At 39.9% G+C, this 19,573-nt stretch overlaps 2 protein-coding genes across 2 annotated transcripts in view; one reads left to right on the top strand and one right to left on the bottom strand.

Moving 5' to 3' along the window:
* The window catches only part of LOC115375367 (stonustoxin subunit alpha-like), a 40,907-nt gene extending 37,946 nt beyond the window's left edge, over positions 1 to 2,961 (bottom strand). The window contains exon 1 of the mRNA XM_030074781.1: positions 2,924 to 2,961. The gene's annotated coding sequence lies outside the window, so the exon portion shown is untranslated. The remainder of the gene's footprint in view (positions 1 to 2,923) is intronic.
* An 869-nt stretch (positions 2,962 to 3,830) lies between these two features.
* Positions 3,831 to 19,328, top strand: LOC115375365 (stonustoxin subunit alpha-like). The gene is made up of 5 exons (XM_030074778.1): positions 3,831 to 3,860; positions 6,563 to 6,675; positions 8,196 to 9,884; positions 15,491 to 15,594; positions 19,140 to 19,328. Exons 2-5 carry the CDS (start codon positions 6,576 to 6,578, stop codon positions 19,326 to 19,328), a joined length of 2,082 nt encoding a protein of 693 aa, XP_029930638.1. The 5' UTR covers positions 3,831 to 3,860; positions 6,563 to 6,575.
* Positions 19,329 to 19,573: the final 245 nt, after the last annotated feature.

Raw genomic sequence — 19,573 nt, 5'->3', positions numbered from 1 at the left:
CGCCAGCTCCTCACGAGGAATACCAAGGCGTTCCCAAGCCAGCCGAGAGACATAGTCCCTTCACCGTGTCCTGGGTCTTCCCCGGGGCCTCCTCCCAGTGGGGCATGCCTGGAACACCCCCCCAGGGAGGCGTCCAGGGGGCATCCGAAACAGATGCCTGAGCCACCTCAAATCGTTCCTCTCGATGCAGAGGAACAGCAGCTCTACTCAGAGCTCCTCCCGAGTGACCGAGCTCCTCACCCTATCTCTAATGGAGCACCCGGCCACCCTGGTGGAATCGTCAATCACCCAAGCTGAGGTCACTGGGGTGGTTTGCAAGCTCCTCAGTGGCAGGGCGGCGGGGGTGGATGAGATCCGCCCTGAGTATCTCAAGTCTCTGGATGTTGTGGGGCTGTCTTGGCTGACATGTCTCTGCAACATCGCGTGGCGGTTGGGGATAGTGCCTCTGGAGTGGCAGACCGGGGTGGTGGTCCCTCTTTTTAAGAAGGGGGACTGGAGGGTGTGTTCCAACTACAGGGGGATCACACTTCTCAGCCTACCCGGGAAGGTCTACGCCAGGGTACTGGAGAGGAGGATTCGGCCAACATTCGAACCTTGGATTCAGGAGGAACAATGCGGTTTTCGTCCCGGCCGTGGAACACTGGACCAGCTCTATACCCTCCGGAGGGTGCTCCAGGGTTCATAGGAGTTTGCCCAACCAGTCCACATGTGTTTTGTGGATCTGGAGAAGGCATTCGACCGTGTCCCTCGTGGTACCCTCTGGGGAATGCTCCGGGAGCATGGGGTCCGAGGCCCTTTGCTAAGGGCTGTTCGGTCCCTGTATGACCGCAGCAGGAGCTTGGTTCGCATTGCCGGCAATAAGTCAGACCTGTTCCCAGTGCATGTTGGACTCCCGCAGGGCTGCCCTTTATCACCGGTTCTGATCATAATCTTTATGGACAGAATTTCTAGGCTCAGCCGGGGGCCGGAGGGAGTCCTGCTTGGGAGTCACAGGATTTCATCGCTGCTTTTTGTGGACAACTCATGTTGTCCTGTTGGCTCCTTCGAGGCAGGATCTTCAGCAGGCACTGGAGCGGTTTGCGGCCGAGTGTGAAGCGGCTGGGATGAGAATCAACACCTCCAAGTCCGAGGCCATGGTTCTCGACCAGAAAAAGGTGGCATGCCCTCTCCTGGTTGGTGGAGAAGTCCTGCCTCAAGTGGAGGAGTTCAAGTATCTCAGGGTCTTGTTCACGACTTTTAAAAATAAGTCTACGGTAATTGCAATAAGTGCTTTGTACTCACACCTCTGTGTTCCCCTCTTCCCAACTCATTCTTAACAAATACCAATCATTCCATCAGCATAAGCTCCTTGATGCTGTCCTACAAGCTGACAGATGAACCTTACCTGACCTCACCTTACAGGGTATCAACAAAACATCTAAGAATTACTAGACATTCAAATCCTTTCAGTTTCTTAATCCATAGAATCCATACCCCCCACTAGTGATGGGAATTCCGGCTCTTTTTAGAGAACCGGCTCTTTCGGCTCCCAAGTGGCTATTCAGATTTTTTTTGTTGCTTAAATTAATTTATTACCAACAATAATGTAAAATTACGTGCAAAATGAATTACTAATGTAAAAAAAAAATGCGTTATGTTTTTTTATTTATATATGTTTATTATATAAATATACCTTTATTTATTCACTCTACATAGTGCTACAAAAAATATTATACAATACAAAAACAAACTTTTAACTATTTACAGTTGAATTGAATTGCTGTACACACTGCAGCAGCAGCAGTAGACACACTTCACCTTCATTAATATCAGGTTCAGCTGCTTGTGTTTTTTCTTCCCAGTGCACTGATGGTGGACCGTTGTCATGTGCCTGTGCAGGTTGCTTGTGGAGCCGGCTTGATAAGAGATTTTTTTCTTGCAGACGCTACACTCTGCCTTTCTATTGTCAATTAAATTGAAATGGGTCCATATTTTACTGCTTTTCCTGCTGTCACTCATTTTCTTAACTACACCTTTCCAGCGCGTTTGTGTTGTCTCTCCTTGTGGCCCCTTGCTCTCTTTCCCTCTCGTCTCCCTCCCTCCTGTTCTCCTGTTGGTGCGTGCTGTGTGTGTGTAACTGCTTTGTCCAGGGTGAAGCATTCAGCACAGACAGACAGGACCCCACATCTTGACCAATCACGTGCAGCTTTCACAGAAAAAATAACCAATTGGCTCCTGAAAATAATAAAACTGAAAAAAAAAAAAAAAAAAAAACGTCTCCCAATCAGGAGCCGGCTCCCATTATTCACTTAAAAGAGCCGGCTCTTAGAGCCGGTTCGTTCGTGAACGAACCATCACTACCCCGCACCACTTACTCCAGATCAGTGTATAGAAAACATGGAGCCTCTTAAGTCTTAAGTGTATGAAATATCATCATAATATAACACAGCCTGTATATGCTATGTACATGTGCCACAGTCACAGCCATAGTGTAAAACACAGTAAAACTGTACATGTAAAAGCTTGCATTGTGATGGTTATGTAATGTAATAGCTGGACTGCTGGCCGTTATCACCGGTAATGGCTTCCAGGGGATTTACAGTTTTGACATAATTACATTAATTATTTGATCCAGCCCAAAACAGTTTATATTGGTAATTTGATTTTTTGGGCCAGTGATCAATTCTTAATAATGATGATGTTGAGACAAGCCAAATGGTTTTCACTTCATGAGCCTGTTGTGGTAATAAAAAGTTGTGATTGAAAGTGTAAATTCAGTAAATTTCAGTAAATATTCGTTACATACAGCATACGTTATTCATCACACATAACTTGTTTCAGTATTGAAGATCATTGTAATGTTTACAAACAGCCATCTAACAGAAAATAGGCTGTACTTTGAGGAAAATAATACAGTGCAGTGAATAAGTCACATCGTACTTACATCTTGAATGTCAGCTGCTGCCAGGCTGGGGTGCACAGATGAACTAAACTGGCTGTGATCTGGTTTTCTGTAGGTCTGTCAGCAGTGAGAAAGCTCCTCCTCCTGCTCTTTGGGATGGACTGGTCATGAAAGGAAGAAGCTGCAGTTTCATGAACTAATGCTGATTTCTTGTAAATGACCTGAATTTCCCTGAGTGTGCAGAGCTGAGTGCCCTCCTTATCAGAACAGTATGTTTATGATTGGTCACACACGACATAGTCTCCTCTGCCCTTGTTGGCTGCATATGGTGGCCTGCTTCATTGCAGCCTTCTAATATCCCATGAGGACAGTATGATAATATGCCATGACCAGCTGGCAGTAACTTAGGCCCATAAAGTAAAAGTTGAAATGTTGCTGGCTCATATTCAAGGAGATACACATTTTGTACTTGCAGGGGCTGAGTGGCATTTCACATTGTGCCTGCATTCACTGACACATCTTTACGTTCTATCTGTCTATCAGTCATTAGTGCCTGCAGACCTTTTGGACTGAGATAAGGCTGCTTTGCCTTGTCTTGCCCATGTGCAAGTATGCACGTATGCAAGTATGAATGCAAGTATTTTCCTCTGTGTATATGTGAGCGTCTCACTGGACAATGACCCATCCTTTACATGTAGCAACGTGTTCATCCTGGGCCAGAGCCAGAGCTGTTTTGAAATCACTGTTATTGTGGTAAAGAGGAAATTCAGCCCTCTGTACTGGGGGGAGGGGTTCAGAAATCAGGGCATTTATGAGAAATCGGCCTCAGCAGAGTTTTTTTCCCTCTCTTGAACCCTGTCACTTGACAGGAGGAACAGGTGTGGTTTTCTCACTAGAGACTATAAAGGCAGAAACCAGACAACAGCCAGTAGATTGCATCTATGCACCGCCGCCTGACAGCAGCAGAGACATTTCTGATGTGAGTACAGTGTAACTTGTTCGCCCGTTGACCAGAAAAAGTCCTGTAATACATCACTTAGAGCTTCTTGGTGTCACAGTCAGTATCTTGGTGAATGTTTTATTATCAGCTGCCTGACATCATATAAAGATTAACAGTTACCTTTTTCTAATAGATAAGCCACAGGGTCAAGCAAGGAAATTTAGATTCAGGAAATCTGTTTTTCTGTTTAAGTTGTTATTTTCCTCTTCGGACACACTAACCTGTGTTGGCCTGCTGTTTCAGGACATTGTGATCCTCAGGCGAAGCACGGCTAAGCCCACTGTGTGTTGCACAAGGTCAAGATATGAGAAAAACAATTGCACCACCATTCAGCATTTTCCATAGTGTATACTTGAGCTCTCACTTATAATTGGGACAGCAGTTGTTGTGCAACAGCTTGTTGAGTTTGAAAACCATTTGCTTTGAATAAAGCAATTGAATCTTAAAGTCATTGACAGTGAATTGGCTTGTAGCCCAGCTTCTGATAGTACTTAGCTACCATAAATACACAAGCTTTTAGATTTACAGGTTTTGTTTTTTTAAGTCTAAGGTTGTAACCTGTAAGTCAAAGGTCCAACCTCAAGGATGCCTCCGTAGACAGAATCTCAACACCTACACAGCATATTCAGGCTTTTTGATATTACAGCAGCATTTAGTGTGCTGAAGATTTATAATGGTATTGGTTTTGCTGTTCTTTGGGTTTATTTATTTTTTATTACAAAGTGCATAAAGATAGTGTTGTGTTCATCAAGGTTTTTAGATATGCAGGACTGAAAAAAATTCCTGAATTTTTACCTGTCTCAGTGATGGTGTTGTGTGAGTATAATGGTGTCAGATAAGGTTCAGTTTTTAACTTGTGTGATCAAATCAAGGAGCATGTACAAAAGGAATCAGTTGCAGTTGTTAATAGTGAATTGGTAGAGTCAGGGGATGCAGAAGCATGGAGGTATAGCAGACATGTTTAGGCTTAAGAGATGTGCACTGGTGTGTTTATTAAGAGAAATTCCCTATCGCAAAGTTCATGTTGCTTGGCCTGCCTCTAACTTGTTTATAGTGTACATCAGTTGACAACTAATTAAAAATGTTATATGTTGCTTGTCATAGTTTTAAGCTGTGCTGTTTTTGTTTGGAATTTAATGTCATGTAATTAATCCTGGCTGAGGCTGTGGACCTCATTTTAGGAGTGGTAAAGAAATTGGAGATGTGCAGTTATCTGGCCCAATTTCTTCCCCATTATACACAATTTTGTACATTTTTACAGTGTTTTCCATTTGGATTAAGCATGAAATTCTACTCAGCCATGTTCGGCTTGCTCAAAGGCTATCATCTTTCAGTGAATGAAAACTCATTTTTAATTGTGTCTTTTAAGTAGTCTGGTTTGCTGCTCTTAATTATTATGTTACTCCAACTTTTTTAATGGTTCTCATTATTAATTTTTTTTTTTTTAATTTGTCAGTTGCTGGTCTTTATTTTTAGATCCAATTTGACTTGATTCCTACCTTTTTAATGGTTTTAGTTTACGTGTCCTGTTTTTTACAGGACAGGTGGTCTTAGTTTTTTTTTTTTTTTGTCACTGATTAATTGCTTGATTGATTTATGTATATATTTATTTGGTCATTTATTTTTATTATTTTATTTTCTACTTCCATGTCATTCCAAGTGGAAGCACATTGTGCAAATTGTGCTTCCACCTGGAATAAAATGTGCTTTACAAATAAAGTTTTGCTCCCTGACTTTATATTGTGCTCTCCTTTTGTTTGACTGTTGCTCAGTCAAACTGCATGGGGTACAGTTTGCACTCAGATGGCTTCATTCATTTTCAAGTTCTTTGGGTAAGGTCAGAGTTTAGGCTGCATTTGATTATAATGCTTCAAATTCCTGGAATGTGATTGTGACTGAATAACTTAGTGATGTGTTTAATATGCATGCTGATGTAATGTTGTTTGAATATGCACTTGTTTTTAATGTTTGTGCCTTTGTAGTGTGTATGCTGCCTTTCCTTGACCAGGGCCCACTTGTAAAAGACATGTCAACCTTGATTAAAAAGGTTCAATGAAATACAGTGAGAAAAAGAAAAAGAAAAAAAAAAAAACTAAATAAAAAATTGGGGTATAACTTGTAACAGAAAAGTAAAACTTACTTTCTTTTCATCATTAATAGTGCAGTCTGAATTAGAATTATAGAAAAATGAAAAGGATGTACTCTCGTAAGACATTTATTTATCGATTACAAGAGCAGTCATTCAGCTCATACTGTGTTAAAACCTGTGTGATGTACTGTATGCACAGCACATTAGAGGTGAGCAAACTTTCTGATCTGCATTTAGAAAAAGTCTGGCTTAAAGGACATTTACATGCATCAGTCCTCAGCTGAAAAAGTACATTTACCTGTGTAGTTACTCTGTAAACCCAAACCTTTTCTCTGAAAGACTTTACTGCCTCTGACATTTGACTTTCATGACTGTCAGGAAAGTTTAAAGTTTAAAAAAAACCATACCTATTAGCAGTTACTCACAGAAGTGCAATAATCCTATAGTGTAAAATATTAACCAATACCTGTAATAATAAATGATCTATTACTGGATGTACTGTTTATAGCAGCTTTAGAAGGAGATGAATGCACAACAGGACAGCAGGAGAGTCACTGGAGTGAACTAACATACTGTTGTCTGTTTTGTCCAGTCCAGACTGAGCAATGGATCCTGAAGCCAACGATACGATAGAGCTGGCAGCGCTTGGACGGCCTTTCAGTCTCGGGATGCTGTATGATTGTCGGCGAGATTTACTGGTCCCAGGTAAGACGTAAGATGTGAAGCTACTTTAATGTAGTAGAATCTGGCAAATGATGATAAAAAAAGCTAAATATTATAATCAAGTAAAAACAAAATGTGTAGTGGGTGTGTTTTCAGGTGTTTTTTAAAGACATCAACCAAACGACCCTCTTTAATGTGCAGGGACAGGGTATCCCACAATTTAGGAGCATAAACAGTGAAAGCAGCATCACATGTTTTTCTGGTGGAAAACCTTGGGACATTTAAGAGACATGCAGTGGAGGACCAAAGAGCTCACTGGGGAACTTAATATGAAAAACAGTCTGTAATATAAGGGGGTGCCAAGCCATGTAGTTCTTTAAAAACCATGAAGAGTATTTAAAAATAATTCCTAAAAGACATAGGGAGCCAGTGATCATGTAAAATAGTTGTTATATAGTTCTGTATGTCAGTCCTGGATAAAACCCTAGCAGCAGCATTTTATGTGGTTTGAAGTTTTGCAGTGGTTGTTTCAGGAAGACCATTAAAAATTGCATTGCAGTAGTCAAGATGACTGTGTATAAAAGCATGGATGAGTTTCTCAGCAGTGCAGTGTTTCACAGATGATAAAAGAGGTTTGGGTCAAAGAATTAAAATAACATTAAAAAATACGATGAGCATCTAAAATAATACTCAGGTATCTCACTTGTTTTTGGACCTGTGAGGCCATGGTTCCAAAATTTGAGCAGACTGCATCATTCTTGGACTCAGGGCCCATGATGAGGATTTTAGTCTTCCCAGAATGTAACTTTAAAAAAATATATTTGAAAAAAAAATATATATCTGTTCATTTTTTATCATTTAGACAGTTAAGCACTGAAAATGCACATTTGATCCTATGATTTTACAGATACATACCAGAATCAGAATCAGAACTACTTCATTGATCCCTGAGGGGAAACTGTGTAAATACAGTTGTGCATCATCCACGTAGCTATGAAAGTTCCCATTATGATAATGAATAATATTACCCAGGGGAATTGTTTACAGAGAAAACCCCATGTACAGAGAAGGCCCCAACACACTCCTTTGAGCCACACATGGTCTATTGAAAATGGGTTAGGGGTGTGTTCTCCATAATGTTGTCAGACGTTCTCAGTAATATTTAAGTAAAACCTGTTGTGCCTTGATGCCTCATGCAGTAGCGAATTAGTCAGAATCCAGGTAATGAAAACCTTTGTTGCTTTTCTAAACACTTGGTTTGATAGGTCGTTCCTAAGAACAGTCATCTGGGGTCAGAGTTTTATGGACTTGAACTATCTCAACAGTTTTTCTCAATATTGTGATTTGAATTGTTGGTAGAAAATGAAATATGGAGCAATACTTCTCCCATATGTACAAAGTCTTTTATCTTAGTTGTTTCGATTTCTGTTGTAATTGGGATATGTTGCAGTATAGATTTACCTTATCCATTTCTGCTCTTCTTTCGCCAAAATGTAGTTCTAACAGAAAATGTTGTCAGAACTTGATTGTTTTTTCTTCTTCTTTTTCTTCCTTCTCTGCAGGTATGACTTTATGGGACCGTGATGCGCTGGAAAAGGGTATACGAGAAAGACCCCAACCCAACAGTGAATTTGAGATAGTTGCATCTGAATCGATTGAGGACAAATCTTCAGCATTAAATGTCCAAGCCTCCCTGAAGGCCAGTTTCTTGGGTGGACTAATAGAGGTTGAAGGGTCTGCCAAATACCTAAATGACAGTAAGATTTCCAAAAACGAGGCCAGAGTGACACTCAAATACAAAAATACAACCAAGTTTCAGGAACTGTCAATGAATCATCTTGGAAGTGGCAATATGAAACATCAATACATTTTTGATAAAGGAATGGCAACACATGTAGTCACAGGTATCCTTTATGGGGCACAAGCCTTCTTTGTTTTTCACCGTGAGTTAACAGAAAAAGAGGACCATCAAGACATTGAGGGCAGTCTGAAGGTGATGATCAAAAAGATTCCCTTCCTTGCAATAGAGGGTGAAGGTTCCCTGCAAATGAGTGAAACAGACATTTCAAAAGTTCAAAGATTCTCCTGCAAATTCCATGGTGACTTTAACCTTCAGAGGAATCCTGTGTCCTTTCAGGATGCAATAGAAGTCTACCAGAGTCTTCCAAAATTACTGGGAGCAAATGGAGAAAATGCCGTGCCAGTCAAGGTCTGGCTGATGCCCTTGAAAACTTTAGATTCTGCTGCAGCTCAACTTGTCCGTCAGATAAGTATTAGATTAGTGATGGAGGCACAGAGCATCCTGGAGGACTTCAGTGAGTTAGAAATGAGATGCAATGATGCAATGAAAAACAGCACAACCCAGCAATTCCCACAGATTGGGAAAAAGCTAAAAACCTTTAAAGAATTGCTCTCTGAGTACAAGCTGGAATTCCAGAGGACCCTGGCAAAGAAACTTCCATCAATCCGGGGAGGAGGGGAAGAGGAGGCTGTGCTTGCAGAGGTGTTGAAAAAGAGACATTCTTCTCCATTCAACAACAAAAACCTGAGTGAGTGGATGAGTTGTAAAGAGAGAGAAATAAACATCTTAAAATCACTCACTGACATGATGAAAAACACCAAGATTGTCACATCTCGATATGCACTTGATCAAGAAATCCTCAGTGCTGAGCATGCTGTGTGCTTTGCTTTCACCTCATTGGAGGATGATGAACCATACCTCTCAGATTTATTAAAATACTTAAAGGAAACACCCCAACCAGAGAGTCCTAAAAGAATTACATATCAGACTTATGATGTAGAGAAGACTCAGTGGTACTTTCCAAAGGAGGTGATGGATGCTGTGAGGCAAAAAGCAAAGCTTTTCAATGGCTTTGCAGAGGCCAACATAGACCAGAAAAACATTAAGTTCCTGACAGCAGGTATAGCAAATGAGAGGGCAAAAGGAGCAAGCATTCACCTTTATAAAGAGGGTTCTTTCACTCCTGAGAACTTTGAACCTCCTTCAAAGCCTGAAAAACCAGCAGTAAGTGACACAACCCACAACAGTGTGACAGTGAAGATTTCCCCACCAGGATTCGGAGCAGAAAACATCACCCACTACTGTGTTGAGTACTGTGTCAGTGGAGAAGATGACTGGCAGCAAATGATTGTATTAAAAGCTGGAGAAGTCACAGTGTCCAGTCTGGCTCCTAACACAGAGTACTTGTTCAGATGCAGAGCAGTGTGCTCAGTTGGAAAAGGGCCAGCTAGTGATATCAGTGGTCCCATTACAACCTTACCCACTAGTCCTCCTGGAAAACCTCAAGTTGATCCAAATTCAAGAGAGATATCAGTTAGCTGGGAGAAACCTGTTGAGATTGGCAAAGGTGTCAACATTTTGAGTTACATTGTAGAGTATGCAAAAACAGCTCCTGGGGTGAAACATGAAGACCTTGAATGGAACCAAATGGTTTCGCAAGTTGAAAAGGCCATCATATCTGGGCTTCAGCCAGAGACAGAGTACGCTGTCAGGGTCAGATGTGATTGTTGTGTAGCTGGTAGAAGTAAAGAAAGCAATACAGTTAATGTGTGGACAAAAAAACAAGTGCACCTCGCAGAATTGCTCAGATGTACCAGCAAACTTATCAATTCTGAAACACCCGCAGTTTACAAGTTACCTCTGAAGAAAGAAGATATGGATATAAGTGGATGCACAAGGTACAGTTTTGGAGAAGAAAGCTTGAAGTTAAATCTCACAATAATGGTTTTTGGATCAACTGGATCAGAAAAGTCCACTCTGATCAATGGAATGATCAATTACATTGTTGGTGTGGAGTGGAATGACAATTTTAGATTCAGATTAATTGATGAGGGTCAGTTGAAATCAGAAGCTGAAAGCCAGACTTCTGAAGTCACTGTGTACAAAATCAACCATCAAGAAGGATTTAAAATCCCATATTCCTTGACCATAGTTGACACTCCAGACTTTCCAGTAATAATGGGTGGTATTACTAATGATCTCTTAGGTATAACGTGTTGGTGTGGCGCGAGCACAGAGCTGGAAGAGCTGATGCGACGGCTCTTCACCTCTGGTAATTTAGCCAGTGAAATTGATGTGCTGTGTTTTGTGACCAGAGCAACAGATCCAAAACGATCAACCTCATATACACGTTTGTATATGTTTGAATTGATGCTCTCCATTTTTGGCAAAGATGTGGCAGAGAACATTTGGACTATGGTGACATTTGCAGATGGCCAAGAGCCACCAGTTCTCGAGGATATCAGTGCTTCATGTCTCACATTACCTAAAACAAGCAAGGGTCAGCCTATTCACTTCACTTTTAACAATTGGGCTTTTTTAACAGCCAAGAAACCATCGGCAGAACGCAGTGAAGCTCATGATGATGATGATGATGATGATGATGATGATGATAGTGGTTTTGATGAACTCTTTTGGTACATGAATACTAAAAATATGAAGAAGTTCTTTGCTGATTTGGCCATAACCACTTCAAGATTGAGCATCAAAAAGTAGGTCCTCGAAGAGTTTGAAAATTGCCTCAGGCAATGCAAAAATGGATTAGTTAAGCTTGAGGAGAATATAAGGATGAAGGAAGAAATTTTCAGTCTTCAATTTCAAGTCGTGTAATCTTGATTCTGCATTTTTTTTTTTTTAACCTTGAGTAAGAAGTAACACTGCAGAAAACTTTTGGCTAGTAACATTAGTACTAGGTAGAACAAGATTCGATGGCATGCCCGCTTGAAATAGGCAGTGAAATAAACTAAGCAAGTTTTTTTGTGTGTGTGTGTTTGTTGCTTCCAGTGTGAACAAAGATACATTTGTCTTCTGCGTGAGAAGTGTCAGAGAAAACTGGGTGATTGAACACAGCAAATGATAGCCTCTTCATGCTTGATTCAATTAAAATTCTGGTGAAATATTGCAAGGCGCAAAGCATTTTACTATAGCCATATAAAATGCATAATATATATTTTATATGTAAAACTGTATCAGAGCTAAGTTTGTATCAACACTGGTTATCATCTAAATAGGCTGCCTTTAATCTACCTTTATTGTTTTCAAGAAAGTATGATATTGACTGGGCATAATTAGAGGAAATGCAATGAAAACTTCTGATTTTTGTTGTGATATCTGTGTCTTAAAAAATCTTCACTATATCATTTTTTTGGTCCTGAACACAGGGTTGATAAAAACACACCCACTAGTATTCCTCTCCGCCCACCTCAGTGCACTGCATGTAACCAAAATGACATACATATAATGAGATACTGGGAAAGATGGTAGCACCTAAGACTTTCTGCAACATTTGTACATATTCCTTATCTCATGTTTTCAGTTTTGGTTGTTTGTTACCTTTTTATCTTCCTTCACTATTAGGAAGAATGTTTGTATTTTAGGAAGGTATGCACAGGGGTATCTGTTGAGGCCTTCTATGTCTTTTATTGTGAAGCCAAAGACATTTTCACTTGATTGACAGTAAAAACTTGTATTTGTATTTTTAAGAGGTCAGAAAATAAAAAAAAGTTAAATAATTAATGCTGAATAAAAATGAATATATAATCACTGCCTTAAGTTTTTTTTTTTTGTTTGTTTTGTTTTTGGTCTTACAATGTGCGGGTATCGTCAGGTCAAGTTAAGTCAACAGTATTTGTATAGCACATTTAAAACAAAGTGCTTCATAGAGAAAAATACAATAAAATACAGCGCAAATCATGATCTAAAATAAATTTAACATCATGAAGTAACTAAATTAATACTAAACTCTTTCAATAAAACCCATAGAAGTCTATCAAAAGTAAAGGTAAAATCTGTTGTGATAAAACATTCTCATCCTGAATTGAATGGCACTGAGAAAAAAATGTGTCTTCAGCAATGACTTAACGTGTCCTAGAAAGGGAGCAGATCTCCTGTGAAGTGGTGAGTCCATAAATTAGGAGCAGCTGCCATGAAAGCTCGATCACTGCTAGGTTTTAGTCTTGTCTTGGGCTCGTCCGGGAGCTGTTGGTTGGTCGACCTTAGTGCTCTGGCTGGAGCATAAGCATGAAGTAGCTCACTCAAGTAAAGAGGTGCCAACCCATTTAAAGCTTTAAAAGCTAAAAATAAAATTGAAAATTGATCCTGTAGTGAACAGGAAGCCAGTGGAGAGACCTCAGCACTGGTGTGATGTGGTGCCTGTTGAGAGGCCAGCAGCTGCATTTTGAACCATTTGCAGGCGTGGAAGGGATGACTGTTCCAAGCCTACATACAAGGAGTTCCAGTAGTCCAGCGGAGACGTATAAAAGCATATATCACCTTCTCTAAGCCTTTTGAAATAAAACAGGCTTTAGCTTTGGCTGTAAGCCTCAGCTGGTAGAAGCTTCACTTGATAACTGAAGGAATCTGTCAAGTTTGAAAGCATTGTATACACAACCAGTCCACTTACAATGAAACAGATAGAAACAGAATATGCACACACACACAGACACACAGACACACACAGACACAAATCTGTAAATTTAGAAAACATGCTGGCAAAATCACCTCTTGGCAATATCAAATGAGAATAAAATAGATAGAATATAGAAAATAGATGGATAGATTTTTTTTTCAGCTGTTGGTAAGAGAATTAATGAAGCCTCTCATTCTCTTTCTCTCTATTTCCTTCTCTGATAGTTATACTTCTGCCGACTTCTCAGTCATTTTTAAGCTAACAGGTGCTGTGACAACGACTCACCAACACAGATGATTTTTATCTACAACCAACTTATATTAACAGTTATATTTAAATACAGGCTACTGCTTTCCAATGTTGGCGCCAGAACAAACATCTGTCTTTTAATAAACTCACAGGCAGATGTTTTATTTCAGCTGGGGGTGTGTCACTCCAATTTGTCAGCTCTGATTAATGTGGCTGAGCAGCAAAAGTAACGACAGTAAGCAGTCACATTAAGGCTGAACAGAGTTATATAATCACCTTTTCAGGCTGTTATCAGTTTACCTCTGAAATAAAGATGACAGTTTTCATAGATGTGTTGATTTATTAAATGTTCATTTCAATGTACAGATGCAAACAAATTGACAAATTAATTAAATCAGTGGCCTGGGCAACTCATAAAGACTAAACAAATTAATATCGATTAATAGGCTAATTAATAACTGATGACGTTAATGCATTAATAACAGCAACAAAGTTATAGCCGCACATCTCAGTGGAAAATCTGACAGGTAGGCAACTGTCCATAGTGCTGAATCCGCCTCAGCAGGGACTGTCCGTGGTGCTGAATCCGCCTCAGCAGGGACTGTCCGTGGTGCTGAATCCACCTCAGCAGGTGCTGTCCGTGGTGCTGAATCTGCCTCAGCGCGTAGGCTGCTGTCAGTGGTAGTGTTGAAGACATCCCAAGAGTCTAGTGTTGTATATTTGAATGAATTTGAGTGTCCATAAATTAGAAGTAATACATGGAAATATGTTACTCATCTTTGGGTATATGCATGATTTCTCTGTTTCTTTCTTTTGCTGTGGTTTTGTTTGAAAAGCACTTTGGTCAACTCATATTGTTTTAAATATGCTACAGAAATAAATTTGACTTGACTAAGAGAAATTTGTTCCAGCATTCACACACCATTACTGAATCCATACCTGTAATTCCTTCATGAACCACCAGGGGACTGCAGATCACAGGTTGAAAAATGATGGTATAGACAAGGCAAAAGGAAGGCTGGGAAAGAGTAGAAGTAACTTGATATAGGCCATCAATTATCTTTGTGACTACTGTTATATGGTTTTAAGAATTATCAATCAATCAATCAAATTAATGAAGCACATTATTATTATCATGCCTGTGGTGACATGTTAACCTCAGGTCAGTCACTGAGGAAAAGGCAGGAGATTTCTGTTCAGAAACTTTTAAACCTTTTGCAACTCTGAGAAGGAATTGAAAGGAAACAGATGTCCAGCTATGAGAAGATGAGGGAGAAATAGGCACTTAGAGGGCGCAGGGAGAAAGGCCTGTAGCCGGACAGTGTAGGGAGATAGCACTCTCGGTTTTTCCAGACTCCTTCTGGTGAGGAAGAATCCATGGTATATGACTTATCTTTTATTTTTCTTTGTTAGGATGTTAGGTTTGGATATTAAGGCTTTCACTGTATTGATTAAGCTAGTCTAGTATTGTGCATTTATTTCAGCAAAAGGTGAAGACCTGACCTCACCAAAGGGTCTATAGCCATACCATGTAATCCAACAGATATGATTTAGGAATTTTGAAAAAATGTTTTGTCAAAGCAGTGGTTGTGAAGAACATGCCACTAGATTAACATTGTTAAAGCCGACAAACAGCATTTTTCACATAAACAGTGCAGTTTTTTTTTTCTGTAAATAATTTCATGCAAACAGCCTGAGAGCATATTGTCAGGCCCTAGCCTTTCTGCCAAGACATTAACAGGGTCTTCATTTTTAACCCCTTCAGTTTAACCAGTCCAGCTGGTGGGTTTGTTGTTTCAAAAGCATGCTGCTTTATTCTAACCAACAGAACTTTAGTCTAACTTCTAGTGGAGATCCCAAGGTTTCCCAAGATCCCAAACATCCTGCTGCTGAATTCCAGTGAAACATTTTGTTTCTTCAGATTTCTCCTGATCAATGCAGACTGGGCCTCAGAAGTTGCAGCACAGACAACTAATTTTGGAGTGCTACTTTTTATTTATTCATTAAATTATATTATATTATAAATATTAAAATTCCAGTATCACTCACTTTCTTATAGACACAGACACACAGACACACACACACACACACACACACACACACACACACACCAAAAGGAGCGAGCAGGTAAAAATCAAGTGATGACATGGAAAGCTCAAAGCAAACGTCTCTCTGTGCAGCGTTCCTGGCAGCGGTGGGCGGCGGTCTTCAGGTGTCGTTCAGCGAGCTCCCCCTCACCGCTGTGGTCAGCGTGACCATCTGGAAGAGAGACGAGGAGCAGCAGGTGAGAGTTTCGCCTTTTTCCCACACCAGACGAAGGAGTGTGTAAAACTGTGTGAGGCCGAGCGCGAGCAGCAGCAAGCTCCGCCGAGAAGGAAGCTGACAGAGGAAGCAGAGGATTTCATTTGTTTCTCTCAGAAATGTGAACTAACTTTGCCGGGTCACTGGCAGTTTGTAAAGCAAATCCAACCCCCTCCCATCAGGCTAAACTCTCCATTACAGATCAATTTAAAAAAACTCAAGACATGAATGATTTTATGCCTCTGTGCTGGCGACAGCCGTGACTTGAGGCTTTATTTATTTATTTATTTATTTTCTGTCTGTCTGTCTCATTCTCATGATCTTGAGGGAATTTCTTCAGATTTTTCAGACAAACATCAATTTGGACTCAAGTATCAACTGACTAGAATTTGGAGGTCAAAGGTCAAGGCCACTGTGAGCTCACAAAACACACACACACACACACACACAACAAATTAGGCTGCATATCTCTTTAACCCTCTGAAACACTGGAGCAGGCTTTTATTTTGTAGTGTGTGAATTAATTAAACCGATATAAAACTATGATCAAAATCCCCTTTAATTTTTTTCCCCTAAATTTGAAAGTCACAACTTTGGGATTTTTTTCCTGCTGGATTATATATACACACACAGAACAAAAACAAAACCTAGCCCTACAATAATACAGTTTTTCTCCATTGGTTTGGGTCATTTCTTGAAACCGAAATTACATTCTCAAAACTTCAAGATCATTTGGCAAAACAGTCTTACAGTTCAGCACAACACCATAGCTCACTTGCAAAAGCTCATTTCTCTTCCAAAACAGTTCACTTATGTGTCAAAATGAAGTTTCCTTCTCATATAAATAGTCAGTGCCCCCCAAAATGCATCGTCCCTTTGGCACTGTGTAAGCACTGCAAGTCAAAATGTTTAGATGTTTTGTCACTATGGCAGAGGACCATTGAAATATCCCTCATGTCCACCTCTCAGTCTTAAAACAGTAAATCCATCGGCCTACTGAGAGGCGCTCTTCCCAAAATAACACATTTTGTTTGCAAAAGGCTCTCACCATGACAAAACATTTCAAACATGCAGCAAAAGCACATTTTGTCACCGCCCAATACAACTAATCCAGCCACTCACTCACTTCATACTCAACACCAGAATGCAACACACCCTTTTCAGTCTGAGCAGGTTCCACTTTACTTTTTCCTGTGTGCACTGCAGTCATATTTTTTTTTTTGACAATTTACATAGTTACATATTGTTTACATATTGTACAGTAAGTAGCAAAAGCCAATATTTCCCTAAAACAACTCAACTTCTGCCCAAATGAGTAGATTCCTTCAATCAGCTCTACTGTACTGTAACACAGCTGACAGCAGAATACAAAATACAGCTGTCAGTTTGAACAAGGTTCTCCTGTGAGCTGCACATTCAAATGTGAACTTACAGTAAAGAATTGCATCCAGACTCAAAGACTTTGAGGTGAAATTTTACTGTATTGATGGAAAAACTGAAATACTATAATTCACATACAGTATTACACAGAAAAACTCAAAGGAGTTGAAAAAAAATACAGAATACAATTTATAGGCCCCTTTTTTGTAGGTGCATCCTGATTGATTGGTGAATGGTGATTGGTGGAAAGGGTAGTGATGCAGGTCATTTCTATCAGCTGTGAGCAGATGTTTTGCTTTTGACTACCACAGTGAAGTCAATGGAGTCAGGGCCATGTAAATGACACATGTGAGAAGTGTTGCACAAAAGAGCGTGAAAAATGTGTGAATTCAATGAAAATGTATGAACACATTTGCAAAAGAAAACTTCTGCTGTGGTTTGGAGGTGAAGATAACGACAAAGTGGATCCCCCATTTCATTATAGTGAAAAAAAAATATTGAAAAAAACTGTAAACAATTTATCAAATGTTCCAAGAGATTCATATATGGTATTATTCATGGTATTATGTTCTTGACTAATTTTGACAATTGAACAGACTATTGTGCATGTGATGACTTACACAATGAAATGATGCTGACATGTTTTGGAGAGAACAGCCATCAGACTGAGAACCCAACAGTCAGTTTAGATCAGCAAGATCGATTCACTTGGAAATTGTGCTAACTGTAGGCTAACTGTGCTAACTGTAGGCTAACTGTGCTAACTGTAGGCTAACTGTGCTAACTGTAGGCTAACTGTAGGCTAACTGTACTTAATCATTTGCAAAGATGTACTGAGATATTGAGACATGTACTAAGACACTTGCAATTTCATGAAATGAATGAGAAGTTCCAGTATGTTTTGAACAGTTGCCAAGAGGTTTGGAGATTTGTCCATGTTATTTTGAGAATGTCATTTCTGTTTCAAGAAATGAGCCAAACCAATGGAGAAAAACTGTAATAAAGATTTTTTTACAGGACACCTGTAAGACATAATCATTGAGAGAGAAAAAGGTGGTTATTTTGATTTTATAAGAGGTATTTATTTATACTTTTTAGAGGAGACTGTGCTTTCCAAAAAAAAAAAAAAAAAAATTAACACAGACCAGAGTATAGTTTTTTATTTTTATTTATTTTTTATATGTGGAAGAAATGAAGGGAATTTAAGGTTAAGTAAAACATTTTAAATAAAAGTAGAAATTACAGCAAGGCAGTAAAAGTACAAGAGTGAGGGTTCACTGGCGGCTGTTTGATCGGAGCGTCTGCTGTCACAGCGAGACTCGCAGCCTCTCATGACTTCCTGCCACACTTCCTCCCGCAGAGTCCTGCTGACCTTTTCCACACTGCATGTTTGTGTTTTGAGGAACAGTTTTTGGACATGTGGTGGTGCCTCGTTCTCCTTTCACATTCACTTCACACAGTTTGAGGTTTTGCAAGAGTTCAGAAGTTCAGTTTATACAAACAGCGCACGCGGTAAAAAGCTGAGGTGTCAAACTGCCCGTCTCCCTTTCTTTCCATCATGTCTTGTTCTCTAAGGTGTGCAGCTCATATGCCAGCAAACTAACACTGAATCAGTGGTGAAATGTGTTGTTTCAGCATCAGTTTTGAGCCCTGTAACAGTGCTGAACATATACAGTATCAGAGACAGACACAGAAATACTTTATTGATCCCAAATGACAAATTAGGTCAGTTGCAGTTGCTCAAATTCTCTAGAGAAGAATAAAAATAAGAGAAACAGAAACAGAAATATGGAATAAGTATGTGCCCTAGAAATTTGTTTTTAAAAAATGTATGTGTATTATGTATAAAATTATGTGCATTAAGTCTGCATATGTGCATTAATCCTACAAAATATCACAACATAAATACAGAAATAAGCAACTGAGCATTTGTAGGAAATCTATGTACGATATATATATATATATATATATATATATATATGTATGTATATATATGTATGTATATATGTATACACACACACACACACACACACACACACAGGGATATTACACTGTTGAGTTGTCACGTTCTACAGATATACATTATTGCACAGTTAAATGGCTAAATACTTAGTTAACAGTTAAATATGTCATGTTAAATACAATCAGTTCAAAGCAGTTCAAACAGTGGGGGAGGGCAGAGGCAGAGCAGAGGAGAGGGATGGTCCAGGCAGGGGTGTGGCAGCAAGCGGAGGAGGAGCGGAGGGCGAAGGCTATCGGACTAGCAACCCAGGGAACAAGGACCAAATGGGAACTGCCAAAAAGGAGGGTCTTAAGGAACGAACTCTGGAGGCTTGAGCCGCTCTGCATAAGCTTCCCCTTGAGGTAGCTTTACGATACACTCCCATACACTCCCATCTCCCGTAAATCTGGCAAGGTGGGGCCTGAGGGAGGAGCCACTCTGTAAACTGTGCGGGAAGAAAGGCACACTTTCACACATCCTGAGTGAATGTCAGACAGCGCTGTCTCAGGGAAGATACAGGTGGCGGCACGACAAGGTAATCTCTGTGATCGCAGACATCGTGGAGCAGGCCAGGAAAAGA

The sequence above is a fragment of the Myripristis murdjan genome, chromosome 17 (assembly GCF_902150065.1).
Source record: "Myripristis murdjan chromosome 17, fMyrMur1.1, whole genome shotgun sequence".
Lineage (NCBI taxonomy): Eukaryota > Metazoa > Chordata > Actinopteri > Holocentriformes > Holocentridae > Myripristis > Myripristis murdjan.
Note: the sequence above shows the minus strand (reverse complement) of the source record. Positions and strands in the feature narration are given on the sequence as shown.